Raw genomic sequence first — 10,428 nt, forward strand, 5'->3', positions numbered from 1 at the left:
CCAGCTCAGTTTCTTCCTTCCCAATTTCCCATGCGCTGGTCTTCTCTGGCCTGTGTTCCTAATGGGATGGCTTATGAGCAGTGTGGTGGTGTGAAGAACATGCACCTTCGTGGTAGTATCTGCTTTGGCAGATACAGATTTAGCACCTTTAAAAACAGATTTAGCACCTTTTAACAGCTATCATCCATCCAATGTCTCTACCAAACATGTGCCACATGGGATTTTTCCAAAGGCTCATTACTTGACTGCATCTGGGTGGTTTTTCAAGGGAGAGTAAAAGATGTGTTTCTGATTAAAAGACCAACCCTTGCCAAACTGCATGGTCCTGCTCCAGCTTTGACCTTCCAAACAGAACACACCAAGGCTGAAGGAGCTGAGTGACCAGCCTATTTATGTTTAGTAATTTCTTTGGTTTTGCATTGGCAAACTCTACTTTTCCTTCACGGGTTCTCACAAATATGCTGAACAAGTTTGGTTGAAAAAATAAAATCAGGTCTGTGGCAGACATCCAGAATCTAAAATTTCATCCCAAATAATTATGTTCTGGCAAGTTCTAAGTTGGGATCTTATATAATAAGGTGACTCAGGCAAACTCAGTAATACACAGTCTATCATCTCTAAAATATTGTCAGCCTTTGGAAAGGGAGCGTTTATGACTCTGAATAAAGCGAGTTTATGATTCTGAATAAAGTGATTTTATGACTCTGAACAAAGCGAGAGGTTTGCAAAGCCACGGCCATTATCTCATTAATTTCACCAAACATTTTAAGCATGGAAGGTACATAACAAAGCACCTGCTTCTCTGCAAACTGGAAGACTGTAATGTCTAAAAATGTTCTGAAGGGACAGAAGAATAAAGCCATTTCTGTGCTCTTACCATGCAGGGCAGCACCCTTGGTGGGGCAGGGTCCCCGCTGCCTGTTCTGCAGGCGGCCCAAGCCCCGCAGCTCATCTTCGCTGTACAGCACCTGGAGGAGGTCGCCTTGGTGGGGCTGCAGCCTCTCCGTCCTGTGGGGCCGATGGTCGGATATGGCTACCACCTACAGGGAAGAGGTCAAACCATCCCATTACACCCAGCTGTGGAGATGAGGTGGTCTGTCAAGGCAACAGCAGAGCAGCACGGCACTTGCTCTTCCTGCTGCTTTACTGTCATCCGAAGGGGATTTTGTTGGGTAGGGACTGTGGGGTTTGTTTTGTTTGGCTCCTGTCTCAAGGCATGAGGTGTATAGAAGTACGGAAAAATGAAATGTGGTCTCTCTGGGACCCAGCTACTTAGTTACACCTTTCTGCATTCTCCTCTGGAGACTGAGATGTGGTGCTTTTCAAGATGTACTGAATAGGATATGCCTTTGAGGCAGCTCAAATTGAATTTCTTATTGCATCATATCTTGGGCACTCTAGGTAAACTTATGCAATGTGAATTACAAATGATATTTCTTCATGGCCTGTCCCGTCTTTTGGACTTATTTACATTTTTTACCTGGTAAATGACTACAGAGGATACAGGGAGGTGAATAATTGTGCTCCTAGAGGTTAATTTTCACAAACCTTAGCTTGCAAAAGCAAAACTCTATGAGAGCTGCATCTCAAACAGAGTCCCTGAAAATGACTGTGAACAAAATCAAGTTCTTTTCTACATCGCTCATGACTAAGTGATGCCTCTCACTGTGATGCCACAGGCAACTGGGTAAACCAGAGATAATGTGAGCTTAAAAAGTCAGGGATAGGCTCCAAGCAGGTGGATCCATCAGGACTGTTATCCAGGAAGGTCTGGAAACTATTTTCTCAAGAAGATTAAAGTCCCAACAGCAGGAAAAGAGTGTTTCGTACTTCATTTTTTTTCTTTTATTCTTCCTGGAAGACTTGCTGCTGTCATACAGGGAACAAATTAAACAGGAAAAAAAATCCAAACCAGCAAGGAAACAAAACACATGACAACTAATCTGACTGTTTCCTATTAGACTTAGTTATGTTTATCTTATGTTGGAAGACCAGGAGAAAAGCAGTTACTTGCACCTAATGATTGATAGTTGCCATCTACGTGTTTTACATATAAATACACTTATTTTGTCTCAAAATGGAGACCAGCAACTGTCTAGCCTGCTATGGGCATAGAAAAAGCCTTAATTCCATCTATTGCTCTGCCTTCTAACATACACTCAAGATAAAAACAAGACCACATTCAAGCCTATCCCCTCACACAAAACTGTCCATTTCCTTTAAGTAAGTTTTATCTGCAATAGTCTGTGTATGGGAATTTTTACACAGATATAAAAACATATGCAAACCAATGTATTCCAAAATAGGAAAAAGAAAAACCCCAACCTGACTACTTTTTACTCTTCTGACTTTGTATACCTTCAGAAGTCTGGAGAAGGCTACATCCTACTGATCCTAGTGACCAGCAGGACAAGGAGCAGAAATGGCAGTGAAAAATACTACTGGCAAGGGCTGGCGAGGCAATCGAAGCCTAATCCAAGACCTAAGAGGGGTTTTCTCTTAGTTGTGCGGATTTTGGCACACAGACTAACATAGTCCCTGCTCTGTAAGCTACTTAAGGACATGCCCAGTGTTAAGTTAAAGTCAGAGGGACTACAGGTGTCCTTGAAGAGGTGAACACATGCTAAAGGAGTCTGCGGCTGGGGCCCAGCTCTACTGACCATGGATCTGGCTCTGCAGAGCCAAGCCCCAGCATCGCTTGGGTAGTTCAGCAAGGAGGGTGGTGCTAGTGGTGAGAGGCCTCCTGTTGCCGCTGAAGCAGTTGGTGCTGGCTCTTTCCCAGCTGCCTCTGGACCAGATCCAGGACCTCCCCATTCCTCTGCTTTTCCCACCAGCTCTGGAAATACGCACAGTGCTCTTGGTCACACTCAGTTTTCTTCAGTGTGTGACAGAAAATGTCATCAGCCCTCTGCTACTGAGATACCTGAGGTTGCTTCTTTTGCATGGTCATGGAAAGACCATTTTTGGTAAGTAGGATGCTGGCTGCAGTTGTCTCTAATCCTGAAAGTGGCTTATTTGATCATTATAAACCACCATTGACTTGAAACTTAATGATCTGCCTATGTGTTGCAAAGGATGAAACACAGTTTGGGGAAAGGAAGCAGGATTTCTAACTCCATTAATAGCAGGAACTATTTATGCATGCTGTCTATGTTTTCAAGATTCCTTGTTAGATGTTGTTCTCAGTAGTGCCAAGATGCTCTCAAGCAGAAGAATCTGCATAAATAAGTCAAAATGCCATTTCCCATTACAGCTGGAGACAACAGTGCAATGTCTATAGCACATCTTCAGTTATCATCTTTCTTTGCAGCATTTGGCTGTTGTACACTCCTGGAGTTTCTTACTTCCTAATTTGAGATTTCACCGTGACTTTGGCTACATCACCCATTACTGTAATGTGTAAAGACTTATCTAGGTCAGGAAACTAAACCTGCTATAGCGCAGTTTTGATCTAAACTGCAACTGACATTTCTCTAGGGTACCTAGGGTAAGGCAGAAGGATCAGCTGGAGGTCACTTTTCTTTTCTGGAAGTATCAGGGAATTTAAATCTGTGTGAAATGTCAGTCAGCTAAACTATGCAGAATTAGTGAATTGCTCTCCAAATAACTACAGGTTTTAGAACCTTTAAGTCCCCTGACCGGCTTAGTCTGTTTGCAGGATACTGACTCTGAATTCAGAGCTCAGCAAAGGCTTTATTGGTGGTTTTACCACCTGGCATACCCGCTGTTTGAATTAGTTGTGTTAAGCAGCGAGCACAGAGGACGCAGGAGGGTTGCAGAGTGGTGCAGAGGATGTTCCAACAACCCAGCCAGTGCTCCTTGACCCAAAATCCCACTGCTGAACCAACAACCAACCAGAAAAGGTGACAGTTAAACATCTGGCTTTGAATAAATCTTTGAAGCTTAGAGGCTGAACAACAAAGTGCTTGTTAGTGGAGAAATTGCCAGATTTGTAGAGTTAAGTTACAAATAGCTAGTTTTCGATGGTATAACGCTAATCTCATTTTTAATGTGGCAGCACTAGTGTGCCCAGAGGGATTTGCCATTTTTCTGCAAAGCAGCCAGGTATTGGTGTCCAGACTGGTTTTAGAGTTCTAACCAAAGGACTGTGGGGCTGGGAGAGCAGAGGAAAAGAAGGGAAGGATCTACTATCCATAGAAAGAATTCAATAGGGCAGTATTATAGTGCAAATAAGCATACTGGTGAAACAGTCAATTAAAAAAAGAGATGTTTGTTTCCCCCTTGCTCTCACCCTTCCACAGTCATGATTGTGCTTTTGGGATGGGTTCTTGAATGTGATGGAAGTTATCCCCCAGGTCAGTCATCTGAACGTTAAATCACTTAAAGCTACACTGCTTGAGTATTTCTGCTACAAAAAAAAGTCTGGCAGATGTCCATGTTGCTTGCTATTTTTGCCCTTGTCGAGGATTAAAGTTGTGCATCTACTGCAATCACCAAAGCAGAAGATCTCCTGTTAGCTGAGGCATTTCTACAGCACTGACTGCAGGTGCAGGGATAGAAATGAAAAACAAATAATCATTCAAATAATCATTTGTGTGGGTCTAGAAATTGGCAATCACAACTTCCTCCCAGGCATGTATATTCCAGTACTCACTCTTGATTTGAATGCAGCTGTAAACATCGCACTGTAGCAGGGGGATGCACGAGGGAGCGCTGACTGCACCAGCTGCTTTGCTTTGCTTTGCGAGCCCTGATTGTTTTCTCAGCTGGAGCTGCAGACCACTCCTCAGGCTCGGTGCTCCCACTGCTAATACAATGCTTCCTGCATCATGGCTAAGGGCCAATCAAAGGACATCTTTAATTGGGGTCAGGAAAGCCCCAAAGGAGAACAAAAATCCTCTAAAAACACAGCAACAAAACAGGGGCTTTCTTATCTTATTTTCTTAGTCCTTTATGAGTACAGTGCTGTTGCAGCGGCTGATCCAATCCAAATTAAGTATTAGCGGCTTCCATTTAGCAGAAACAACAAATACCTGTCTGCTGAGATTCATAACATGGTAACAGACATACACTTCCCCAAGATTTTGATGAGAGCTAGCTGAAAATTTTCAAGCCAGATAGTTTTATGAGAAAATCCTGGTTAGAAATCTGGGCATTTTGTTGGAAAAGTAATCTATTTTAGTAAAAAAAAAAATAAAAAAAAATAAATTATCTGAGCATTCTGTTTTATTAAGTCAGAATAGTTCACTTTTGGTTTGGACTTTTCTGCTGGTTTTTTATATTTCATGGAAAACAAAATATGCCAAAGACATAAGAAATAAAAAAGGGTTATCTCAAAATGACTTTTGAGTAACACTCTGACTCATTCCAATCCGGAATGAAAAGACACTTCAAAACCTCAGCCTTAGTTATGGGACAAAAAGGAAGAGTTTCACAATTTGAGAAAAATACACACATCCATAGTTTCTACCCAAACTTGGCAGGTGTCTTATTGCCCCTTCCTGGGGACCACTTCAGGCATCCTGTGAAGCACGGGGATCCTGTGAGCCACTTTAAAAACCAAGAGAAGGGATGGGAGAGAATATTGGAAGGCTTTTTTCCCAGTGCCTGGGTAAGTGTGGTAAGCAGGGTAGACCTGCAGAGCTGTGGGGAGATTAGGAAATCAGGAATACGAAGAGAAGGCTGTTTACAAATCAGGATGGGGCTGGGAAGTAGGGTAGGGCATGGAAAAAGGAAAGGCCATGGAGCAAAATATTTCAACAAAGTGCTAAAGAAGAGACAGGTCTGTAGTGAGAGGAAATGATTTGGCAGAAGAGTCTCAAAGCTTGTAAAAAGTGCTTTGATGGGCACAAGAGGCCGTCATTCTTACAAGGCAGAACGGTGATAAAAGGATGGTGGAAGTGGTGGTGAATGGGCCAAGTGAATTTTAGGAGGGAAAACTGTCTGTGAAGACAAAAAACCTCATGCTTGTGTGTCAAAGTGTCCAAAACTGGAAAACATTTTATCAGAGCATGAAAAATGTTCAGTTATTTGAATCTCGGGGGGGGGGATACCTCACCTGCAGGGAGAGGGTAAAGCTCTGGCAGTGCCCTCTGTGCTGGTGCACAGCGGGGGAGTCGAGGACAGGCAAGCGCTGCCAGAATCAAGGGACAAGCATCTTCCTGTGGCTCTCTCAAAGCCATCTGTCTGAGTTGCAGCTGGAGTCCATTGCTTGGTGTTTTTCTCCCAGATTCCTCGGGGAACGGGATACTGGCTCCTTGATAAACGTGTATATGTATTAATATGATTTGTTTGTTTTTCATTCCTGCCTGTGCCTCTGGCACTATTATTAAGGTTTTATGGATAAGAATTAAGTCTGTGATTCCCTCAGATGACCATGTTAATAAGCTGCTATGTTCATTTTGACTGCCTCTGTACAGCAAGATTGTATTATTTGAAGTTTCAAAGTGCTTCTGTAAATAAACTGTAGCTTTACAGAACTTTCCCTCTTTCCCACCCCACTCCCTCCATCAGACACTGATGACCTTCTTTGACCTGAAAGATCTGCTTCCCATTTATCCACAGCATTTTTAAGGATAAGCGTAGCCAACTATAATTAATTATTTTTTTAAAAAGATAGGGAGAGAAAGCGAGATTTTTCTTACACTCTTTGTTAGGATGTGCTGCGTACTTCTGGCTCGTCTTCGGGCAGGACTACATGCTGCAAAAAGAACAGGAACACGGTCAGAAAGCAAAGAAGGTGGGCAAGATGAGGTTACACAAGCCCCTAAAACTTCTTCATGAGAATGCCTTAGGGGCATAGTGGGGAGGGAAGGAAGGAGAAAGGGTTTAAGGAGGATTCCAGCTGAAACAACCCAAAGAATGTCCTTTTTAATGTCATCTCAGAGATGATGCTCTCGCTATACAATACAGACAACTGTGGGCACAGGGCAACAGCCTTCCCCAAGTTTCTGCACCTCTCCCATAGGCTTCCAGGAGGAACCAATCTTCTCCTTCCTGAGTTTTGATCTGGCCTCCCACCTGCCAGCATTTCAGAAGGAAATGAGCTTCCCTTCCTATTCAGTCACCTTCAAGCCTGGCCAGTGTATACATTAACTTTGGAGAGGCCTATCGTTTTGTCTAGATAGGGACTTCTTCAATAAGCTCAAGCTCCTTCATGACATCATTTCATTTTTACTGCATGATACCCAAAGCACAACATTTACACTAAGCCTAGTCTTTTCAATCCTCAAAATGTTCTTCATTTAGTTCTTTAGCTTGGGGCATTTTGCTTAAAGTCTGTTTCTCAATCTTATTTCTTAGATGCATGAAGACACCAAAATCGTCAGCAGAACAGAATCACTAGCCGCGAGACACATGGGATGTCAGGACTATAAACCAAGGTTTTGACTGGACTGGACTGAAGCAATCGGTTTTGGGTGAGGGTGTTTTTGGACAAAGTGAAGATTGTTTAAACACTCATCATTTCAGTTTAACTTGAAACTGGCCTGAAAGTCTCTGTGATACCTCCAGCTTTCCCCCTCATCATATCTTACCTTCTGCTCTTTAAGATTATTACTCTCCCCTGTGTTCAGGCTACAGGAGCAACAAGATTTAACAGCCAGTGACAGAAACAGGGCTGCAGAAACCTGCCAAATTCAGAGAATTAACTTCAGTTCTAAAGGCTGACCCTGAGAGCAATGCACGTGAACAGGGATTTCCTTTTTCAGGCTCCACACATAATCCAAAGGCTTTGAAGAGCCAAGAAGGTTTGTTATGGGATGACAGGTGACTCTCACTCTCCAGGTGAGCTTTCCTTTACATTTTTGGCATACATTCAACTCCAGGAGTTGCAGTGCTTATCACCGCTATGTATTAATGTTTGCAAAAAGCTGTGAGGCTGTGGAAGCAGCTGGAGGTCATCCAAGGCTGCTCGCTACTGCAGCCAAACTCCTCTCCTCTGATGGCAGGAATAACAAGTGACCGGGCTTTGCAGGGCTCCAGTACAAGCAGAGCTGGCACTGGGACCAAACTCACTCTTCCTGGACAGCTTGTGTCTGCCTAAAAGCCACCCCTCGATACCTCAGTGAGGATATAAGTGCTGAGCAGTAGGACCCCACTGGACAGAAATAAAGTTCTGTCCCATGCTCTGCTCCTAGCAAAACAGGACAGCAACATGGGAGGCGATTGGTCTTGTCCGGGGTTCCTGCCAGCGACCCATTGCAGCGCAGGGTGCTCCCACACTGAACTCGTCACCAGTGAAGTTATCAGCCCACAGAGAGCTCGAGAGCGTGCTAAGCTGTCAGTTTGATTACTGTCTGTTTTGCATGGCATGATATCCTCAGGGATCCCTGCTGTCTTCTCCTGCAGGACACGGTTTATGTTTTAAACCACGGCAAGCATAAGATGAAAACCAGACAGACATAATGAAGGCGGGCTTTTTCCTAGGAATACGTTGTGACTTGTTTTGAAGCTGCTGCAGTCACCTTTACTTCTGGAATCTTGTCGTATGAGGACAAAACTAATTGCTCAAAAGCAAAACACTCAAGTGTAGAAAAGTTTAGTTATGCAAGGAATTACCTTCTTGTTTTTCTGGTATTTTATATATTTTACTGGACAGTGTGAGTAGCACATTTTATACAGATTTCTACCAGAAGCAAGTACTGTTGTGCTGTCCTTGGTATCCAGGCTGGTGCACAAGGAACAGCACATAAATGATCCTAACAGTAATAAATTTTCTTCTTTTCAGAGGATGTATGATCCACAGTTCAACTCACTGCCTGTTGTCTGCCAGAGCGAGTGGCAAAGAAAGGCAAGGCATGAAAGGGAAGTCAAAGGACCAGCAAACATGCAATTACTTGAATAGGCATTGAAAAAAAGAGTGAATCACAGAGGTAGCCAGAAGCGATCCACTTGTGCAGGAATACAATGGCAGCAATGCAAACAGTGGGGCTGCAGAGCTCTACCCACAAACATGATATTCCGCAGGGAGTGGGAGCAGGAATGAAAGAATGAATCCTTGCCGATGATGCTTCTGGATTCGCCTGCAAAAGTACATTTGTATATACAGTCCAGCTTTCAGGGAACAAAATCAATTACAGTGATGGTTCACTTTGTCATTTCCACTTATATTCTGAAATTAAGCAGTTGAGAGCTCATGTTTGCAGCTTGCAAGTATAGATCTGATTTGGCCCCACAATTTGTTTTTCCTGCTTTTACCTGCTTTCTTGTTGCTGAAATATGCAGCCATTGAGTTTAAACTAATTTGTTCAATCAAACGCAGACTGGGTTTTGTCCGGTTCTTACTCTTCCTTACAAGCAATTAATGTTAATCATGCATTCATTTCCAGGGCATGGCTTTGGAAATGTTCCACTTATTGAGCCAGCAGACTGAAATTCAACATTCATGCAGTTCACCCAGTTCATCCGAGCTGCTAACTGCTCGCAGAACTTAATTCTCTTTTCTGTCGCACAGAATAGCCACCCAGTTGCAAGCTGTCACTTTAGCAATTACCTCATAGGTATATCAACACCGATTCCAAATCTCCCAGTTTTGCCAGTGCAAAGATTTTACACAGCCACAATGTCAAAGCACCTGCACAGATTAGCTCCAGAAACAAGCAGCGAGCGCTGGACTGCAAACACAGCACGGCACAGCATGGCAGAATGGATGAGCTGCTCACTTCGGAGATTTCCCTGATGCTAAACACCCCATCCACCTAAAAGACAACACCGCAGCGTTTGTTACAGTTTTGCTGTACTCACATTTGGAGGAAATCACGGTGGTGAAAACTTCTAAATTTTCGTCGCTGCAGCTGTAAATCTGGTGCATTTTCCACCTCTCCCTTCTGACTGCCTTTCAGCTTCATGCAACCGCTCTGAACTTCTGGTAAATAGGTTTCACTAATCCAATCTGGCTCTGTGATCATTGTCCAGATCTACAAAGGACAGACTGATGCTGTGATCTCATCTCATTCCATATTCTTCATTGCAACATTTTCTGCTCCCATCTGCCTTTCTATGAATACTATCAATGCAAGATTTAATTTAGATGTTACTCAAGCCTCCACCTAGATAGGAGTGTTTTATTTTACATCTCCTTTTACCAGTTTGGAGAATCTGCAATAAATGTCTAATAATTAATGTCTTTTCTGTGCAGCCAATGTATAGGCAAATAAACATTTACAGAAGTACTGCAAGGATTTTAAAAATAATTTGGGTTAATACTTTGTGTACTTTAACACATTTATTGTAATAATTTACTCCTCCCATATAATGAGGAGCTGCTTCTAGGTGTATTAAGAAAAACATTTTGTGTTTACCTTTTAAGTTCCTAAATTTGTACCCAAATCTTGGGCACTTCAGTGTAAAATTTGACATGCAGATGACTAAAGAAAGGCACGTCAGGCAGATGTATTTAGGTCTATATGCCCCCTACACTTTAGTGGCTGCAGAGGCAGGGCAGGTGGCTCAGTCACAGATGGGTTC

General features: G+C 43.0%; 1 protein-coding gene across 1 annotated transcript; it reads right to left on the minus strand.

Annotated features, from left to right (window-relative positions):
• Positions 1–877: 877 nt before the first annotated feature.
• Positions 878–9,772, minus strand: LOC104543168 (chromosome unknown open reading frame, human C8orf46; the record flags this gene model as incomplete). The annotated part of the gene is made up of 3 exons (XM_010187713.1): positions 9,706–9,772; positions 6,606–6,661; positions 878–1,040 (listed from the first exon to the last, which is right to left on the minus strand). Coding segments are annotated over exons 1-3 (286 nt in total), but the record flags the coding sequence as incomplete, so codon positions are not given.
• Positions 9,773–10,428: the final 656 nt, after the last annotated feature.

Source organism: Mesitornis unicolor, unplaced genomic scaffold (genome assembly GCF_000695765.1).
Source record: "Mesitornis unicolor isolate BGI_N332 unplaced genomic scaffold, ASM69576v1 scaffold4907, whole genome shotgun sequence".
NCBI classification, from domain to species: Eukaryota; Metazoa; Chordata; class Aves; order Mesitornithiformes; family Mesitornithidae; genus Mesitornis; species Mesitornis unicolor.